This window comes from Corvus moneduloides, chromosome 8, assembly GCF_009650955.1.
Source record: "Corvus moneduloides isolate bCorMon1 chromosome 8, bCorMon1.pri, whole genome shotgun sequence".
Lineage (NCBI taxonomy): Eukaryota > Metazoa > Chordata > Aves > Passeriformes > Corvidae > Corvus > Corvus moneduloides.
The window spans coordinates 1,434,917-1,456,773 of NC_045483.1; the positions used below are offsets into that span (position 1 = coordinate 1,434,917).

The following is a 21,857-nucleotide window of genomic DNA, read 5'->3' on the forward strand; positions in this document are numbered from 1 at the left end:
ATCAGAGGGAAGCTCAGTCTGGCTCATCCCAGATGTGAACACAGCACTACCAGCAAGTAAAAAGTGCTATCAAGAATGCATATTTTTGTTTTCCTTCAGCTTCCTTGTACCTGGGGGTTGTTTTTTTGGCCACTTGACATCTTTTTACTGTGATTTATCCTCACTTCAGCCAACAGATTCCTTGTTCGTTTTCAAATTACCTGCACGCGCTGGCAATCCCACCTATCAGGAAGGTTTTTTGTTCCTGTCTGCTTTTGTTATTGCTGCAAGTCCTACGAAAAAGGATTCCAAGACGTATTTCCCAGAACAGGCAGGAAGCAGGACACGCTATCACAGCCCTGAGGATATCCTCTGTTCCACACTGGGACATAAATCTCAAAGCCCAGAGGATATCTGCACAAATGAGGAGCATCTGGACAACCTCAGAGGCACAAGCAATATTACCCAGCCTGCAGGGAACTCCTGACCTACAGGAGTTGAGAGGTGATCCCGACCACGACCAACGGGAACCACAACCAGCGCCCCAGAGGAGGAAAACGGGATCTGCCTTGACACAACCAGAGCAGCAAAGGCAGAAAAACCTCCAAAAATATTCAAGAAATCAATAAAACCCCCAGAAACTACTGCATCCACCTTGGTTCCTGCCACCACCAGCCAAAGAAGTTAAAGAAAACCAGGCGGTTTCAAAGAATTCAGGTAGAGGTGGAGAGAGCCGAGACAGTCCATGGTGCAATGATCAGGTCAGTGTGGACTTTGGAACTTCAGAGGTACAAACAGAAGACATTTTCTGTATTCTTCAGGTGTCCATTTAAAATTAGAACAAGCTCTTCTCAGAGGTGAAGAACATTCAGGAGCGTGAAGAATGACTACTTCCAAATTATTGAGGTATTACAGCTCAAATTGCCTTAATGGGAGCTGATTTATATTTATGGCCAACTTTCATACAGCCTTTAAACTTTCCACAACTCCTCCCCCAAGTCAGATCATTGAACTTGAAGAGTTTAAAAAATAAGGCAGGAAATAGTCTCCATCCTCCTTTGTCCTTATATCCAGGCATCTGCACACCAGGATGTTTCTGCAGTTATCCAGCTGAAAGTTTTCGGTCAGCACAGCTGTATTTTATACATTAATCAAATCAAGGAATCACAGAATTGTTAAGGTTGGAAAAGACCTCTAAGATCATCAAGTCCAACCATCAAGCAGAACCACCACGCTCACCTTTAAACCACGTCCTCAAACACCACACCCACATGGTTTTTGAACACTTCCAGGGATGGTGACTCCATAGTTTCCTACAGCATCCCTGGACCACAGGGGCTCTGTGCCAAGTGACCATCAAAACCCTGGTGTCCTTCCAGGATGTTTCATACACCAATAAATGCAGAGCTCTCTTGGCCATGAGTGCTCCTAGGGAGCACCTCAAATGCTTTTTAATGTTCCCACCCAGGAACATAAAAACTCCACTCCTTCAGGGAGATTTGTTCTCCCGGGCAGTTACCTGGGACATAACCCTGAGCCCACTTTCAGGAACAATCCAGACGTTTCCCATTGGAGCAGGAAGGACTATAAGTGCATTTGTCTTAAAGAGAACTTTCAAGGCCTTTCACTGATTTCAATGCCTAAAGGAAAAAACTTGGAATGTCAGTTTATCACCCAGGTAAACAATCTGGATGGACAAACTGTAGATATTAAATTTTGCTAAGGTAGGCAGCTTACCAGCTTGGTCCTGAAACATATCAAGACATTTACTAGTGTGGGTCCATGAATGTGGAAAAAAACTCCTCTTTTTGAACATTTTCCTTCAAATTCTAGACAGGCTTTCCAGCAGGAGTAGAAAGCTGTCAGCATTTTTCCAGCTAGAACTCTGTCAGCAAGCACTGGACACCATTCCTGCCCACAGGAACCACCCTGGCAGTGTCTGCCCAGCATCCCCACGATCAAATCTCTGTGTGTATGTGTGTACATTTTACATCAGCAGCTGCATGAGAGCACCTATGAAACAATAAACTCCTGCACCCTCGCAGGCTGTGACACTGATGGAGCATCGCCAGCAGCAGGATACACAGAGAAGCTGTTCATCATCATCACCTGAGCACAAGCAAAACCCAACTGTGGGATGACAAAACCAGGGGGACATGCATCAATAAAGCACAGGAAAAACAAATGACAGGAAAACAACTGACTGGGAACCTAAAGGACAAAGTTTCTAACTTAATCTTATTATTTCTTGCTCTGAGCTGGCAGAAGAAAGTCTTCTGCCACAGCCTGCAGACAATCCTGACTTCATGTCTAAATCTACATTATGATGATAATAACAGGAAGATAAAACACAACTTAAGAATCTATTAGAACAAGTGACAATTTACATATCAGCAGCCTAGAGCAGTAAGTCCCTCAAAGGTCAAAATTAACCGAGCAAATTGAGAAATGCTCCAAACCTCACCCAATCAGCTGACCACGTCAGTTATCCAGAAACTGAGAAGCAATCACAAAGTTTTTATCACCAGCAAGTGCCCATTTTAATGAGCAACTAGGCAATTATGAGTATTTATCACTTGAAGGATTTATGTGCACTAAACAACTTCAAATTCTTTAAAAGCCAACAGGAATTTATTTCTGCTTACCCAGAATCAGGGAGAACCAGCAAAGATGAGCTGGTGGGGTCGATCTACAAGAGATCCATCCTTGGAATCATTTTCATTTAATGAATAAGCATTTTAAGGAATTTGGGAAAGTTAGGTTTAAGTCAGGTAAATACTGCAGGCTCCAAAGAAACCAACCCAACCCTGGATTGATGGAACAGCTCCTGCTTATTCCTGGTAAAGAGAAGACAACCCCCCATCCCAGGGCGAGGTACCTCACATGACTGCCAATCTGATCAGACTCTGAACACTCTGATAGAAAATGAGAATGAGATGTGAGATGGAAACCAGCACTAAATGTTTAATATGATCAGCAATTCACAATTATTTCCTAAGTGTCTTTTCCCCGATAACTTTTTCCACTGCGTGATCTTAGTGAGAAGATAATGTGAGATGCTGCTTTTGAATAAGTTATACATTTCCCCTTGCTTTACTTGAATCTCACAATGCCACCATTATTAATATTTTTCCTCCACAAAACAGCAGTAGCCTTCCAAAGAAAAAGTCCTTGACCAAAATATCGGAGGATATTAAACTGAGAAGTGATCTACTGATGCAAATCATTAAATCTATTTGCATTTGCTTACTGAACCCTAACACAGAAATTAAACTACATAGTGTGGGAAAAGAGCTGGTTTTGCATGGTTAAAAGGAGACATCTTGGAAGATCCGAGCTCTATGTCATTAATTTTCCTTCTTCCCCTCATTAACAAGTAAAATGTTTTCACTGCTTGAAAAGTTTTAATAAATAGGAAAAAGCAGGGCAGCTGACATAAGTTTTTAATGTAATATACAAGAGCTTTTAATATTTTTACATATATTAATGTAAAAGCTAAAAATAAATGTTAAAAGGTTACATTTGTGAAGAAAGAAAAATGGCATTTACAGTTACAGGGTAAGGTTTTAGAGTTTAACTCTTTCTCTCCCAGCATGGGGTTCTGAGGAGCATTTGCCATTTCCCTGGAAATCCCTGGCACTGCAGAGATGAGCCATTGCAGAAGCAGCCGTGGGTTAAGGACACACATTCCCTCCCAGCTCTGAGCTCCAGGGTGATTTACTGGGCTTTGTCCTACCAAGTCTTAAATTCTTTTTATAGAAGGAATTACGGGAGGCATTTTAAGAACAGCCATAATTAGCACAAGCACTGGCAGGGTGAGATCTCTGAGTTTCACTGAAATGTGTGAGCCAAAGTGGCCAGGGAAGACCAGGAACTGCAGCTGCCACTTCCAGCTGGAACTGGGGAAAACCATCCAACATTAAAAAGCCAGTGGCTCCCGGGATGCATCACAAGGAATGTGACCAACATTCGGGGAAGGGGATTGTTCCCCTCTCCCTTTGAGAGAGCCCTGGAGAATTGTGTCCAGCTCTGGGCTCCTCAACATGAGAAGGACGTGGAGCTGATGGAGAAATCCAGAGGAGGCCATGGAGATGCTCCAAGGGCTGGAGCCCCTCTGGAGCCAGGCTGGGAGAGCTGGGGGGGCTCACCTGGGGAAGAGAAGGCTCCAGGGAGAGCTCAGAGCCCCTTGCAGGGCCTGAAGGGGCTCCAGGAGAGCTGGAGAGGGACTGGGGACAAGGCATGGAGGGACAGGACACAGGGAATGGCCTCCCAGTGCCAGAGGGCAGGGCTGGATGGGAGATTGGGAACTGGGAATTGTTCCCTGGGAGGGTGGGCAGGCCCTGGCACAGGGTGCCCAGAGCAGCTGGGGCTGCCCCTGGATCCCTGGCAGTGCCCAAGGCCAGGCTGGACACTGGGGCTGGGAGCAGCCTGGGACAGTGGGAGGTGTCCCTGCCATGGCAGGGGTGGCATTGGGTGGGCTTTGAGGTCCCTTCCCACTCAAACCATTCCAGGATTTCTACTGGGCAGTGACTCCTGGCACTGATCTGATGTTTTCAAACCTTGAATATTAACACGGACAGTGAGGTGTGTGAACACCAAAAGCCCAGTTCCAGTGTGCAGAACACAAAGCTCTGCTGCTCAGCTGGGGTGTGCTTGCAACCCTCATGGCTGGCCAAGATTCCTAAACCAAGACATGTTATAACAGCCCAGTGATCACGTTTTACAGTGCTGATATTTTAAAATGGCAAAAATAACAACAAACTGTATTAGATAATATAACTTGTGCAGACACCTACTTGAAAATACCACAAATATGACTCTCTTTTTCTAGTGTGGAAGACGTAGAGCTGTAATAGTGCTGAAAAATGATTCCACCGAAGAGGAGTGTGAGAATTTGTCTATGCAGCATCATCTCCTCGAGAAATTTCACAGAAAATAAATCCTTTCCTGATGCCCTGCCCTGTGCTGTGGCACAGATACAGTGCCTGGTGTGTCTTTACTAACGCCAGGAGTAATTCAGGCCAGGAGTGGAACCTTTCCACTTCTCGTGCCAGAGGTAGATTAATGCAGTGGAGCATTTTTCCATTGCAAATCCATGCTGTAAGGATGGGAAAATGGGCTGCATAATGACATGGATTATGTTTCTATTATGTACCAGAATTAGGGGGTGATTTAAATATTGCAACTCTTCATCTTGGGCTTTTTCCCTGACTTCTGGGGTCCTCGAAAAAAATTTAGATGCATAGATAATGCTGGGAATAATTTAAAGCCACAGAGGTGTGTTTGGATTAAACAGAGGGCTGTGAGCACAGACACACCTGGGTCAGGGTAACAGGAACCCTTCCTGCAGCTCTCCTTGAGGCAGAGAACTGAACCACAGAAGTGTTTTACTGACAGGTGTCTGTAATAGCAACCCAGAGAGCCCTGACTACCAAATGCTGTGATGGGAGCAATGCACAGGGTTTGAGGAGAACCAGCCCTGCAGGGGTTTGTAGAATCACAGAATGGCTTGGGTTGGAGGGACCCTAAAGACCATCCCATCCCACCCCTGCCATGGCAGGGACACCTCCCACTGTCCCAGGCTGCTCCCAGCCCCAATGTCCAGCCTGGCCTTGGGCACTGCCAGGGATCCAGGGGCAGCCCCAGCTGCTCTGGGCACCCTGTGCCAGGGCCTGCCCACCCTCCCAGGGAACAATTCCTGCCCAATCTCCCATCCAGCCCTGCCCTCTGGCACTGGGAAGCCATTCCCTGGGTCCTGTCCCTCCATGCCTTGTCCAAAGTCTCTCTCCATGTTTCTTGTTGGCCCATTCAGGCCCTGTGAGGCCACAGTGAGGTCACCCCAAAGCTTCTCCTCTCCAGGCTGAGCACTCCCAGCTCTCCCAGCCTTCCCTCCCAGCAGAGCTGCTCCATCCCTCTGCTCATTTGGTGCCTGGCTCCAGCAGCTCCAGGTCCTTCCTGTGCTGGGCCAGGGCTGGGGCAGCTCTGCAGGTGGGGGCTCACCTGGGCACAGGGGCACAGGGGCTGAATCCCCCTCTCCTGCTGCCTGGGCTGGGATAAGCCCAGGGCACAGGGGGTGACTGAACGTGGCCAGCTCATGGCCAGCCTCTCATCCACACAAAAAGTCTCAACTTTTATTTTTTGACACTCAAAGGCTTCTCTGCCAAGATTTCAGGAGAAAACCACAACTGAAGACTTGCAAAACCCACTCCTATTTGAATCTTGCAATGCTGCCTTTGACAGATAATAGAAATGCAGCCGTGCTGTCAGGGAAAATAACACAGCTAAAGTCTAGTATTGATTACAGTGGAGTTGCTCAAGATTCGCTTCAGCTTCAGTGAGAGAGGAACGTGGGTTTTGCTAATCACGCAGAATTAAATTCAGCAGCCAGACCTGACAGTAAAACTTTGCCCACAAACCATTTCTAAAACCATGTGAAGCTGTATCTTTGAGCTGTGCTACGTGTCAGGCTAAACTTTAAAAACATGCAGAAGTTATTCTGTTTAAGTTTTGGAAACACCACTTCCAATAAAAAGTTTTCTTAGCTTGATGCAGCATAAACAATCTGCAGCATCTCCACAAGAAACCATGGAAAACCCTAGCCCAGTTTATTTTTAATAAAAGGAGGACTATGCTATATAATAACTCTTCCTGCCACATCCATTGAATCTGCTGAAATAAAGATTGATGCCTGGATATTTGTAGAGACTTCTACCAGAGAAGGTAATATTTCTTTTTTCCTTTCTTTCCTATTTTTTAAAATATGCTTTCCTGTTATTTTGAAATAATTTGAAGTAACAAGCATCATCTCCCTATTACCCAAGCATCTGCATGTTTTGTTTCCAAGACAAGTGGCAGAAAACTCAATGAGATTTGTGAGAGCTTTGTGCCACAAGTTAAAAGATACTCGGAAATGAAAGGTTTTGAAAGAGAAACATGTATGAGAACGATCTTCTGGTGACTGCTCCACACAGGCACCACAAACAGGCTCTCACTTTGCTCATCAGTATAAAACCAATGTTGTCAGCATGGTGAGGGGCTAAAAGGCTGAAATCCCATATGGATTTCAACAAGAATCACCCAGAAGAACCAGGTGACCTCTGAGCCAAAGCAGCACCTTGAAGGTTTTGGGAACAAGGTACCTGAGAAGTAAAGAAGAGCTGGAGTGGTTGCTGGACTTATCCACAGTCACTGGTGTTTTAACAAAGAATCATGGAATTGTTAAGGTTGGAGAAGACCTCCAAGATCACCAAATCCAACCATCAACCAGCACCACCAACCATGTCCTCAAGGGATGGGGACTCCAAACACCTCTCTGGGCAGCCTATTCCAATGCTTTACAATCCTTTCCATGAAAAGTTTTTTAACTTTCAGTCTAAACCTCCCCTGGCCCAGCCTGAGGCCGTTCCCTCTCCTCCTGTCCCTGTTCCCTGGCAGCAGAGCCCGACCCCCCCCGGCTGCCCCCTCCTGTCAGGGACTTGTGCAGAGCCACAAGGTCCCCCCTGAGCCTCCTTTGCTCCAGCCTGAGCCCCTTTCCAGCTGCCTCAGGAGTTCTCCAGCCCCTTCCCAGCTCTGTTCCCTTCTCTGCACAACCTTTCCTTTCCCTGCTCCCACTCTCCATTTGAGCTCATCCCAAGCCCAGTAACTTCTTTACTCCGTGTTCTCTGGCTCACTAAGGTTTTATCCTGCACCATTTTAATTAGAAAATCTCTGTTTTTACACAACGATTTCAAGGAAGAATTGAAGGAGGAAGAGCGGAGCCTCTTCCAAGCCACCTTGCCAATAATCCTCTACTCACCTAAGTCACATCAGATGTTCATGGTAAACCAGGAATCTCTTCCAAGCAGCAGAGTAGCCACACCCCTACCTCCTTCAGTGGGTTTTTACTGTGCCCCTGAGGTCCACTAAGTTTCTAAGCCTTGGCGGATGCTCACTGGAAAAATAGGAGGAGTGGCACTCTCCCAAATGCCTCCCACTTGTGGCATCAAAGTGAGATATCACTCTCAGTAAATTTTACAGTATGAGGAATGAAACAGTTAGCAAAGTTGACATTTAAACCATCACCACTGGCTATGATTAAATACCTCAGAGATGAACAGAGTGGTTCACACCTCTCCAAGTTATTGTTCTAGGCTCTTATCAGACTCCCTGCCCCACTGCATCCGCCGCCTTTGCACACACTTGAGATTTTCCTTCAATCCCTAATAGCTGGAAACCTGCTTAAACTGAGATTCTGGAGAGTTTCTGATAATGTTACAGTGGCAGAGAGAGATTGACTGAAACCCTGGCAAACCCCTTGAACTGCAGATTCACCCTAAAAGGTTTAGGCAGATTAATAATACAGGAAGGGCCAAACTGGCTCCTTGCTCCTCCTCCTCTGATCTCTCTCAGTAAGATGGAGGGAAATGAAACACTAAAGAAAATTGCAAATAACCTGCAGGGGACACAGAGGGCAGATGGGATCACACTGCTTCCGAAGGAGTGCAAAGGGAAGTCTGGGTGTACTCCTACAGCATCAGGAAAATGCAGGCTTTGACCATTCAAGCGACAGCACAGCAAGTCAGGCTGCCCAGCTGTCCTTCCCAAACATGCAGGAAGCACCCAACACCTTCTCTGCAGTCTCCCAAATTCCAGTTCACGTCCACACCAGCAAACACACACTTCCCCAGTCCATGGAGGAGGAGCAGACCTGCAGGTGCTGTCTCTTGCAGAGGATGAGAGCTCAGGCTCCTCTGGCAAGCTCGAGCTGATCCTGCACCCCAGCAGCCCCAGACAGCAGCAGCAGGAGCCCAGAGCCAGGAGGGGCTGTCCCCAAATCATCCCCATCCAAGGATGGCAGTGACACACCACAGCTGCTCAGCTGAGCTTCTCAGTGGAAAACCTAACTCATGGTGACATCCTCAACTCCCAAGGTGGATAAATAACGTCCCACATTAGGGCTACGAGCATCACCTGGGATCTGTGCCTGCCCTTCACGTGGCAAGTTTAACTTTCATGTCACACACACCCATCAGGAGGAGGATGGTGTTCACCTCCCCATGCACAACAGGATTTTCCAACCACACACTGGAAGCTGCTTAGTTTCCCCCAAAACACATTCTACCACAGCCCTTGTACTAAACCCCTCAATTCCCACCATATTTCCCTGCCCCAGCACACGTGCAGCCCAGAGAACCCCTGCCCCACGCTGACCAGGCAGGGAGCTGGGAAAACCAGGGTGGTTTTCCAGAGGGAAAAGGGAACTCCTGAGGGAATCTGGAATTTTGCAACACAGGGAGAAGCTGCTCCCTGCTGCCATCCCAATGCCAAGCCAACAGCCCACGTTTCCAAGGCACCCTGGGTTGTAAACATCCAGCAGAGGGAAAGCCATGGTGTGTCACTGCCCATGGAAGTCAGGAGCGGGATCCCCTGCTCACCGAGGGGACAACCTCCCCCTCCACCTCTGGAATGAGACAAGGCTTCTCAAAACAGAGTCACCCCGGTGTGGGAACCCCACAGCTGACAGCAGAACAACAAAAAAATGAATTCTGAAACTCTAAAGCAGCTGAAGACACTTAGAAGTACAGTAACAGTAAAAGAAAGGGAGTTTTTCTTTTGGACATGAGCAAGAAGTGTTAAACATTTGCAGTATTTCAAGCAAGAATGTTGAAGGAATATTGATCATTAGATTTGTATGTACTGGAAGCAAAAACTCCAACAGCTGATACAGCATGAAGTAAAAAATAATATACACTATTATTATATATTACATATAATAATATATATATTATATAACTGTTACATACAATATGTATATAATACATATACACAGCTTATATATACTTAGGGGTTTTTTTTTAAAAATATGAACTGTGAAGCTGAAGTTCTTAAAGACAGACAAATTTGTCCAGATTATGACATCAAAACTTCAGGGACTTCTTTGGATCAGGGCATCCTTATCACAGAATCCCAGACTGGTCTGGGGCCCTTAAAGCCCACCCATAGCAGGGACACCTTCCACTGTCCCAGGCTGCTCCAAGCCCCATCCAGTTCCAGGAATGAGATCCACATCGTGGATTTCACAAGCCTGGAGCAAGAATCCTCCTCTCCAAAAGAAACCATCCCACTGTGACGTGTCTGGACTCCTAAACCCCGGCAGCTTCCTGAGGAGCAGAATAACCTCAGGTTATTACAATTAGTTTCATCTCATTAATAGATCAATTCCTTTCAAGCATACTGAAACTGGGTTTTACTTTGTTGCTTCTCCTTTTAGGCTCCATTATAGTCTGTGTTCTTAAGTTTTAAGGAGAGCCATCAGTGAGGAGGTTGTAATCTCAGGTGATTAATTGCACAGCATTTTACAAGCTGTAAAATAGAGCGAGATCTCCACAAAGCGATTATGCCATTAACCAGGGGCTCTTATCAGATTTTCCTACAACCACCAGGTTTGTCTGACAGATTGCAAGTCTTAAGTATTTATATATTTCAAAGGTTTACTTATTTTTGTTGTTAAAAACCCCTAAAATCTCTATTGATTCTTACATGCAATTCCACATGAGAAGTCCCAAGCACTGTGGAGCAGAATACCAATATTTATTACCAGACTTGTGCTCATTATGGTTCTCTCTGACAGGGGTCCATTAAAATCAATTTTTATGTTTCTTATGGGTTTTTTTTTCCACCCAATGTTCTTGCCATGGCGTTTATTAGCCAGTTAGGAGAAACACCAGGCACTGCTTTGTTTTTATTTTATTCTGTCGAAAATAATGAGGCCAGATTTAACAACTATTCACTAGTGATGAGTAGAAGAGATTAAATGTTATACTTCAGCACAAACATTTGCAGATGGCTTTAAAATTTTTAGAACTTTATCAGTGCTAAAGACAAGAGGAAGTCCCACCTTTCTTCTTCAGATTTAAATTCTTAAAGTAATCGTAAAAGTGCTCTTTCTTGCCTTTAATTTCTGAGCTACCCCTGAGTGATAGACCCTCTAATGTAACAATTTTTGCACATAAATCATGCAGCCTGTGAGGTTAAGAGTTATCAAGATGCCTCTAATGCCTCAAGATGAAGTGAAGTCAGCTCACCACTGAGAGAAGCAAAGATCAAGAACAGGTACAAATTAAAACACTAGGAAAAGGATCTAAACTGTCCAACTTCTGCTGAAGAACAAGATCACAAGAACCTTCAACCTGCAATGTGGCCACATTACAGGTGAGCAAACCAGATGTTCTGGTAGAACAAAACCAGAATTTTTCACCAGATGTTCTGGTAAAAGAGAAAAATCCATCCCTAAAAATGGCTCTGAGAGCACCCAAATCATTTTCCTACTCTTATTCCACCCCTCGCTGACATTTGCCCTTCACAGGGTGAAGATCCTCCTCCCCTGGGTTGTTCTCCAGGCAGATTTTGCTCTGCAGCCAAGGCAAGTTTCAACTTTATCCTAAATACCCCTTTATTTCCATTCCTCACCAGTGGAAATCCAGCACCTAAACCAGAAAGAAAGTGAAGCACTTCTTTCTGTATCACTGGAGCTGGCAAAGCTGGGAAATCCAGAAGCTTCAGTGTTTTCATATGGGAGGCAAAATCGTATTTCAACCAGAACACACATTATGCTTCACATTCCTGATTGATGCTACACCCATTTCTGTTACAAGGAGAATAAAATAGGAAAACAGAAATCCTACAAATCCATGGAGAATTTCAGGTGCAAAGACAGGATGAAAGAAAGACAATGTGGAGAAAAGGAAGTCAAACCTGTTTGAGTCTTGTCAGTGAGAGCATCGACGTGGCAGACTGTGGAAAAGTGGAATTTAATTACCAAACCCAGTTGAGAGACCAGTCTTAGAAAAGTTTGAGATAAGAAGTCTGGATTTTGGCAAAGAAATTTGGCATAGAAATTTAGCATCTAATTCTGAATGAATTCAAGGATCCTTCTGAAAATGTCACTGAGCATTTCCTCACAAATAAGGAGACCTCCAAGATGTGGCCAGGACAGAGGGATTCCAGCAGATTGAACACAACTCACAATGGACAGGCAAATGCACTGATGCCTCCTTAGCCAGGCCTGTATCTGAGCCATCATCTCCACTGCCACGTGGGATCTGCTCCCAGCTCCACAAGACATCACAGCTCTGGAAGAACAACTAAAGCTCTCACAAGCACCACACAGTAATTAAAACAATCAGTCAATCCTGCTCCTATCTGTTGGAGCATAGATCTATATTTAACACCATAAAAACAGATTAAGAGTTGTGAGGTGTGCAAGGATGTTTTACCCCTCAGTGACAGATTTATACGTGTGTCAAAAATCAGGGTGGGCAGGAGGTTCTTTCAAAACTTAAATTAGAAACACTTTAAACTATAAGTGTTTCTTTGATAATATTTTTGATGCAGCAGAAGAATTGATGTATTTTGGAGTCCTCAAAGGCACTGGAGGCTCCTCCTGCCTCTCCCAGGAGCAAGCACTGAGCTCCCAGCACGACTGGCAAAAACAAGTGTGCTCTTAGATCCTCTGGGCAATCTTCTTCCTCCAGCATGAACATAACCACAGGATCAATAGGACATGAACTCACCCACTTGGCAGCACGCTCATTTTGGGAAGTTTTATTTCATGTAAGCCCGTTTCACACCCAGATATCTCGATCTTTCCCACGGGGCTGAGCAGAACCACGTGTTTCTCCTTGCATGGTGATCCTCCCTGTTTGGAATTCACCTGTTCAGGGAAATAAAATCCTCTTTAACTGCATGCATTTTCACCAAAGAACAGGTCTGAGTGGTTTTCAAAAGCAGTTTGAAAAAAGCAAGAAAACAGCGAATTTCAAGTTTCCTCAACTACGGCTTTCACTTTCAAAATTCCAACTTAAAATGATCCATCCTCAGAAGTCAGCACCTAAATCAAAGTCTCAAAAAACCCATTAACCAACAGCACAGTGATCTTCATAAAAACATGAAATAGCAGCAGTTTCATGGCTGGTTTATCAGCTAAAATCCGATGTGTTGTGACACTTATTTAAAACAGGATTGTTGTGACAACAAAGTAGATTCAGTGGTTTAGAGCAGCAGTGTTATGCAAATAACAGCTGGAACACAAATAGAGTATGTCTGCTGGAAAAGAAAACATATGAAAAAATCAATCATTCCTTAGGAAAAGAAGCATATTTTTATTCCCATTGTTACCAGTCTGGTTTTACGATTACTGATAGGATGTAGTTGGAAACAGCTGCCAAGTATTTCTCAATATTGGACAAGACCAACAATAACAGACTTGTCAAATCCATCTTGGCTAAAAAACCCCAGCCCAGTCTGGATGCTGGAGGTGTATTTACAGTTTGGTTTGTACTACCACTGCAGGAGGACAGGACAGAATACCACAAGTGTGTCCACTGCAGCCACCCAGACACCAAACCTTCGGTCCAGACCACAGCCAGGGCAAAAAGTCCTCTGCTCCAAAGAGCTCAGCTCATGTGAAACTGGGAAAAAAGTGACCAGCTGAGAAACTGTGAGGCAGCACAAGGCAAGTCCATCAGCAAACACAGAATAAAAGGCTCCTGCAACTGTTTGGCATGGAACACACCTTAAAAACCACTTACTTCCTTCCACACCTCCCACTGTCCCAGGCTGCTCCCAGCCCCAATGTCCAGCCTGGCCTTGGGCACTGCCAGGGATCCAGGGGCAGCCCCAGCTGCTCTGGGCACCCTGTACCAGGGCCTGCCCACCCTCCCAGGGAACAATTCCTTCCCAATATCCATCTATCCCTGCCCTCTGGCAGGGGGAGCCATTCCCTGTGTCCTGGCACTCCAGGTACAGGACCCTGCACTTGACCTGTTGAACTTCACGAAGTTTCCTGCAACACTGACAGACCAACAAGGTTCCTCTGATTTGTTTACTTCCCTGTGTCCAAGGTTGGACAGGGCCTGGAGCAACTGGTGCAGTGGAAGGTGTCCCTGCCCACAGCAGGGGATGGGATGGGATGAGATTTATTCCTTCCAACCCAAACCATTCTGGGATTCCACGAATGACAGACCAGGGGTGCAGCAGGAGCCAGGAAGGTCCATGCAGGATGACTTACAGCTGCCCACTGCTCCCAGCTGTACAATAATTAGCTGCTTTCCAAAAAAGAGAATCTTTTCAAACCCCATTATTAAGTGCTGTGGAATGAAGTCACATCTGTGAGTAATATAATCAGTGTGAGAGAGTAGAAAAGCCATGGAGTTGGCAGTTTTGCCTACTAGGGCAAAAGTAAACCTAACCCCCTGAATTCTGGGAAGCTCTTACGCAATTCCTCCCTTACAGACGCAGCAACCAGAGCAACCTCACTCAGCCTGGAGAAGTTCAGGACCTGCAGGTTCCCTGGGGTTTATTTACTCTGACTGCAATCCTAATTGCTAAATAATCAAATGTTTGGTGGCATCACAAAGAAACTCCTTTCCAACCAACTTTGCCCATGCTCCTTCTCCCTCCTCGAGGACAGGGGTGAACTTGGAGCAGCATCTCGCTGTAGAAGTCAGCAAACAAGCAGTAATAGTTCACATGTGTGGAGAACCAGTACACATTCTTCATGTTTATTGGTGTGACAGCCCTGAACCAGATGCACTGAACCTCACACCACGAGCTCCATGACTATAACAACTTTGGGATCAGCTTTTCCATCAGAACAAAACCCAGGATGCAGGGAGCAGCAGCAAACTATCAATAACCCTCTGAGCTCTGACCAAGTCGAACTAAGCTTTATAGATGAAACCCTGAGCAACTGCAACTCCTATTTGCAGCCTTGTTTATCATATTCATTGGGCAGCAATGTTTAGGAGGTTTATTTTATAAAAGAATGAAGCTGCAGGACATAAATCCACATCCATTTGCACTTGGGTTGGGATGCTCCAGGATGAAGGTCACTGGCAGATCTACAACGCACACTCCTCTGTCCAGATACTAATTCTGTTATTTAGGCTGGATAGTAGGAGAAATTTCCTCCCAGAAAGGGTTGTCAAGCATTGGAACAGGCTGACAAAGGAAGTGGTGGAGTCAGCACCCCTGGAAGTGTTCCAAAGACACGTGGATGTGGCACTTCAGGACATGGTTTAGTGGTGAACACGGTGGTGGTGCTGGCTGGACACTTCTCCATCCCTGGCAGTGCCCAAGGCCAGGCTGGACATTGGGGCTGGGAGCAGCCTGGGACAGTGGGAGGTGTCCCTGCCATGGCAGGGGTGGCACTGGGTGGGCTTTAGGGTCCCTTCCAACCCAAACCATTCCATGATTTATAAAAAATGTGAAGAATTTTCATCAGCTCCTGCATCAACTTCTCCTTCATTCTCCCCTTCCACTTTAAAACCTACAAATCTGAATTAAAATATCTTGTAATTTTGATACTAGGTAGAAAAAAATATGACTTTTAGGGAGGAAACATCTCCTGCCATCTTCTGGAGTTTTCCCAAAGAAATAAAATCATAGGTGCAACATTTCTAAGTTTACCTCACCAGACTGCTAAATACAGAAAACTGGACGACTGTAATTTCATTTACATTTGCACTAACCAGGTCTCACACTACAGTAAAAAATTCAAATATTTCTATGTTCTATTGCTCCTAACACCCCCAAAAACTCCACTGGACATTGGCCTGACATCCTAGAATCCAATTCATATCCCTAATTAGGAACAGAGAAATAAAAAATGCAGAGAAATCTTGAGAATCAACAAGGTTTAAAAAAAAAAAAAAACAAACTGTAGCAAAGCATTTCCATGCTCCATGTTCTCCCAGAAAACAAGGTGTGCTTTCCAGAAAAGTCCAGAGAGCAAACCATGTTTTTCCTTTCAGTATTATGAGCACTGAATCCTTCCCATCAGAGCCCTATCTCTGATGGATCTCCCCTCCACAGGTTTTTCCATTTCCTTCACTCTGCTTTTACAATATAAACCCACCACACCAATATCAAAATATTAACAATAATCCCCTCTGCATCTGATTTAACAGGGGATTTCCATTAGGCTACAGCATGGAAGTCCTCAGGAATTTTTTTTTTCCCCCCTCAAATATTTCTGAGAATCAAGGCAAAAATAACATATTCAGCTGGCAAATCGAATGTGGCCTCACACACATCCTGCAATTGGATTTTTTTAAACCAAGAGAGTCCTGCATTAATCAGGGAGATGTCCCAGCTCCTCCAAGAAGGGGTCTCTTGATCCTTTCCAGATTAACAGAAAGTGTTAATTGAGCTACCTGCGAATGGAAATACAACCAACAGCAGGAAATTGCACTGCAATTCTTTCCCCCATTTCCCCTGCCTTCTCCCAGACCCCAAAATGGTCCTATTTCTAGCCAAGCCACTGCTGCACACTTGGAAAATGCTCTGTTTAGTTCTTCCACACCACCAAAGTCACTTATGTGAAACTGAAGAACCCACCCAGGTGCCACAGGAGGTTTTCCATACAACCTTGCTCCCATGCTGGGCTAGGAGGTAACCACACACTGGCTTCAAGCACTAAAAACTACTGTCAGAGGACCCCAAACTGCACAAATAATTGGCATTTCTAGCCACAAAACCTGAGTTTCTGACTGCATTTATCCAACAAGATCACTACCTGCAGGTGATTCTCTTGGAGGTGTTGATACCAACCCCACCAGAGGTGTGACCAAGCACCACCTTCCTCCTTTGCTTCCCATTCTTCATAAATTTATCCTAAAAACTTCATCACTTCCCAGTCTTCATAAACTTATCCTGAAGACTCCATCAAAGTCCTGACATTTGCATTAACAAACGAGCTACGACTCACAAACACCTGCCTTGTTCTGATGGTGCCACAGAACATCAGGGACTCTCCAAAAAGCAGTTCCAGGAATTTTTCTTAGTTTGAGGATGATCAATAAATGCCAGGGAAGCTGCTTCTTCATCCTAATTACAGGAAACAAACCACCAGTCCTGAACTCTTAAAGAGTCCTTCTTTTGAGTATCACCATGCTCTCAAACCTGCTTGCTATTAACTCAAGTTTTGAATTAAAATTCAATCAAAGCTTCAAATATTGGACTTAAGGGGAATACTTCAGAGTTTGGCACTCTGCTACTTCGTTTCAATCGCCCTTCCCCATGCAGTAAGTTTGCATCCTTCTCCTAACAAAACCCTTATCAAATCCCATCACTCAAAGCAAAAATCCATCATCAACCAATGTTTGCAAAATGATTCAGTGTCAAAAGCTGCTGCCACCCCACTGATGAGGCTGCCCATGCCAGTGGGCCACCCGTCCAAGGATTTCATTGAATTACAGTTCTCTCAGCATCTCCTTAATAGTTTAAAACTTCCTGTATTTGTTTAACTGGGTTCTGCCTGTTTATTTAAAAGGAAACAATCCATTGTACGTTAAGAATATGGGAAAAGATATTAATAGTAAAGGTAATGTATTTCTGCACATATAGTGCAGGGTGGAGGGTGTTTCCAACCTTATGGGGCTTGTCTTAGAGGAAAAAGCCATTTTTTAGTGTTTCAAAGCAGAGAAAGATTTAAGGACTGTGAATAGCACACAGGATCCATGCAACCAGAACAATCTTACAATCTACTCCTGTTAATATCTTGATTAATCATCTACATTTTCACCTTCCAAAAGGTACTGTTTCAAGAGAACAAAGAGTTTATGTTCTACAAGTAGTTTTACTGCAGGGAAGAAAGAAGGGAAGAGTTAGGTGGCTGTTCCACACCAGAAATAGTTTAATGTATTGGAATACTAGTATCACTTTGCTACACTGGAATAAAAGCTAGAGGGAATGAGAAACATTTAATTCTCAGTCTTTTTGCTTATTATGAAATGTTTGATTTCTTTCCAAGCTAAACCAGAAACTTTTCTAAAAGCTGCTTCCCCCTCTTGAAAAAAAAAAAAAAATCCAAAGATTTCCAACTAAATAGAACGGTGTGAACTCCAAAGGATTATGTGGCTGGGGCTGCCCCTGGATCCCTGGCAGTGCCCAAGGCCAGGCTGGACATTGGGGCTGGGAGCAGCCTGGGACAGTGGGAGGTGTCCCTGCCATGGCAGGGGTGGGATGGGATGGATTTTAAGGTCCCTTCCAACCCAAACCAGTCTGGGATTCTATGATAAGGATGCCCTGATCCAAACAGGTCCCTGAAGGTTTGACATCTTTATCTGGACAGTTGAAGATGTAAGAAAGTTGTCCAGAAAGCCAGGAAGCTTCTTGTCCAAAAAAACTAAGGGATGGCTGCTGCCCTCTGCAACCCACAGGGAACTCTGAGCAACATCACTCATTCCTTAATGGAAAAAATAATTTCTGAGGCAGGTAACACACAATTCCAGTACTGCCACACTCAAACATCACAGTACCCTTAAACATGTGGAAAACTGCCCGCCCAAGCAAAGCCAAGTGGCTCACAGGTTTTAAATAAAGGCAAAAGCTAATTTTTCAGGAAAAGAAGGCGTTGCAGTCGTTGCTTAAATTCAAGAAGAAAGTCTTGAGACAAAACAACCCTCATGGTAGCTAATTGGATTTGATTTTGTCAATATACCTGCTAAAAAATAAAGTAACTTTTAAAATTACCTTTCCTGTTCTAAAATACAAGTCCTTTACATCCTGCAGCAGGTTCCTGTGAACTAAACCACCCCTGACCTGCACACAAGACATCGCTACCCGCTCCACAACCACTGTCTCTGTTGTGTTTATTTCTTCTTCCTACAGCACCCAAAACAAACTTTCAGCTTTCCAGAATAAAGCACTGGAGATCCAGGTCCATGGAATTCTGTGTTTGCTGCAGGAGTAATAAACACCTCCCCAGCTGAGCAGCAGGGCTGAAATCCAGGTGAGGCTCTCAAACAAAAGCTGCACTGAAAGCCTGCAGTGCTCTCCTGGTATCTCACTGCTTCTCTGAGTAAATCTAACCCTGGTTAAGCCAAACCTGTAACTTCAGAGGGTACGAAAACAAAACCTCCTCATTTCCTGGCTCGGGGAGGTTTGGAAAGGAAATGTCAGACAGCCTGGAAGCAAATCCAGGGTTAGTTTGGGGTGATGCAATTTCTTTACCTTCCAAAGAACTAATCCCATAAAAAATGTGAAAGTACAGAATCACGCTGCATATTCTGAACATATACAAATATACACTGGCATAAACACTCAAAATCAGTCCCCCTCTCCCCTTATCCAAAGGCCCACTTCACACAAGCTCCTGAAAAACCAGGGGGATACGTGCTCACATGGAGCAACATTTGCTTTCTACAGCATTTAAAAAGTCTTCGACGAGAGCAAACACGTAATTCTTTATTAAACAATCAAAGACAACAAAAGCAAGTTTCTGTTGTCCCATCGCATTATCCTGCTAATCCTCTTTGGATGGCAACCAAAAGCCCCCGAAATGCCAAGCTAGGGAAGTGCCTTTCCAAGCAGTGGTCGCCTCTGGCTCTTTGGCTGCGCCTTCAGTCGACTGCTTTGGCAGACGGGAGCAATGACAAATTCCCAGCATCCAGGGCTGTGCCTGACTGCTTTATTTTACTGGAAGGGCACTTTAATTGTAATAAACCCATTTTAACTCCTCTGGAAGGGGCAGGTGGGTTACTGCTCCTGCTTTCCAGACTCAACAAGTGCTGTTTTCAACTCCATCTGCTGCTCATGCCAAGGCTGGACTGGAGTCGGTGTCAGCAGGTACTTGAGCACCAGACCCCAGCGGGCTGTTCAAACAGGAATTCTGATGGATTATTTCCTCCAGTACTTCTCCAAAAACAAGTAAACACATCCTGCATCTTTCTCCAGTTATTACTTACACAGGAAATTTAAATGGGATGCAAGCACAGCAGCCACGTGGCACTTCAACCATAGATACCATAAAAAACCACATATGTATATATATCAATAGGATATTGATGTCATTTTCTATCAATAGCATGAAGATTAACGCTTGATGATCTTTGAGGTGTTTCCCAACCCAAACAATTCTCTGCTTCTATTTACACTCAGCACAGAAGTAGAATGACATTAAAACAATGGTGTTAATTAGTTGTAAAAATTACTGATCATGGTGAGGACACGGAGTTCTTCAGGGCATCTCTTCAAACTATGGGCTACCAAGGGATATTATAATTAATTAGAGTCAAACTGGGTAAGAAATGGAGCACCAAGAGGAGGGCAAGTGGACAGGACAGGGCCAGATATTCCTGGAATAATCCAATTCTGGCAACAGGTGTGTGCACCCCATTAGTGAGTACCTGCAAACCCCAGCAGGAACCAGCCCGAAAGCCACGTGTCCTGGTGCAACTTCCAAGGGGTGTGGAAGCACACTGTCCCTCTCATCCTACCAAGGACCTGCCACAGGGATTAAGTCCCTTTGCTCCTCATTTTTGAAGCTGGAAATCAGAAGGTTCAGTTAGGAGCACTACAAAGCAATGTTATACTTTGCCGAGTCCTTCAGTGTTTTAATGTTCAGTCAAAGGGAACGAAACGCTGAATTTTTCATACTTATAATACATATTTTAAAAAATAATTAAGGAATGTGCTTCCAAACAATTAAAGAAACAAATATACTAAAGAATCAAAAATGAGAAGCCTTGTCTCTTAAAAATTAGAAGGTCCCCCGAAAAAACTACCTTGTTGCTACTGGGTTGAGTTTTAACAAGTCCCTTTCAAGTCAGGACATTCCACAATTCTATGAAATCTCATGCAAAGGGAAAGTCATGGTGCAGTTGTCTGAATTTCCAGATGCATTCATCATTTCAGGAATTCAATTCAAGGTATTAGCTATGTAACTGGTCATCTGTATTTGGTTTTAATTCCCTCTGTGCTGTGTCCAGTTCTGGGTTCCTCAGGACAAGAAGGACCCTGAGGGGCTGGAGCGTGTCCAGGGAAGGGAACGGAGCTGGGAAGGGTCTGGAGCCCCAGGAGCGGCTGAGGGAGCTGGAAAGGGGCTCAGGCTGGAGCAAAGGAGGCTCAGGGGGGACCTTGTGGCTCTGCACAAGTCCCTGACAGGAGGGGGCAGCCGGGGGGGTCGGGCTCTGCTGGCAGGGAACAGGGACAGGAGGAGAGGGAACGGCCTCAGGCTGGGCCAGGGCAGGCTCAGGGTGGACAGCAGCAGGAATTTCCCCATGGAAAGGGAGCTCAGGCCTCGGCAGGGGCTGCCCAGGGAGGTTTGGAGTGCCCATCCCTGGAGGTGTTCAGGGAATTCCTGGAGGTGGCACTCAGGGCTCTGGGCTGGGGATGGGGCACAGCCTGGACTCGATGGGCTGGGAGGGCTTTTCCAACCTCAGGGATCCTGGGATTTGAAGATCCACTCCTTAAAAATCATCGAGGTGCTTGCTATAAGAGTGTGTTTACACTTTTCCATAAGAGGTTGTACTTTGAGGCACAGGGAAATACAAAATTAACTGCCCAAATCAGCAGTTATAAATCACCTGATATAAATGCACACACACAGTGAGACTGGAGTGCTCAGCTCTTACAGGCTCAGCTTGGATGTAAATACATGGGAACTACTCCAATACAAGGAAAACAGATGAAATTTTAATCAAATGAGCCTCGTATCAGGTTCAGGGGAACTGAAAATGGGCTAAAAATGAAAAAAAAAAAAAAAAAAAACAAACCGCAGCAGAAGAGTGACTTTAATATTGGGTAACATTTCAAGTTTTTATCACCTAAATCCACAAAATTCCTGATCTGCTCCTGCTTGTCTTCTCTGCAGAGCTGGAGTCAGGACCAGCTAAATAAAAGATAATGCAACTAGGCATAACACAATAAAAGATATTACCTTCCCAATGCATTATTGCTGCCAATTATAAGAATCACTTCAACTTAATTTCAAAGGCACAATCACCCTCAACTGTAACAGTCTCTTTTTTAAATTTCAAACAGTATTACATTAAGGCAATAACTCACCTTCCAGCTATAATATCAGTCTCCCTTATTGCAAAAATACATTTCATAAA

General features: G+C 44.8%; 1 protein-coding gene across 3 annotated transcripts in view; it reads right to left on the reverse strand.

Annotated features, from left to right (window-relative positions):
* MGMT (O-6-methylguanine-DNA methyltransferase) overlaps positions 1 to 21,857 on the reverse strand; it is a 138,406-nt gene that overhangs the window by 106,096 nt on the left and 10,453 nt on the right. For all 3 annotated transcript variants that reach the window (XM_032116460.1, XM_032116459.1, XM_032116458.1), the window contains exon 3: positions 12,531 to 12,670. In XM_032116460.1, coding sequence (XP_031972351.1) covers positions 12,531 to 12,670 — 140 coding nt within the window. The remainder of the gene's footprint in view (positions 1 to 12,530; positions 12,671 to 21,857) is intronic.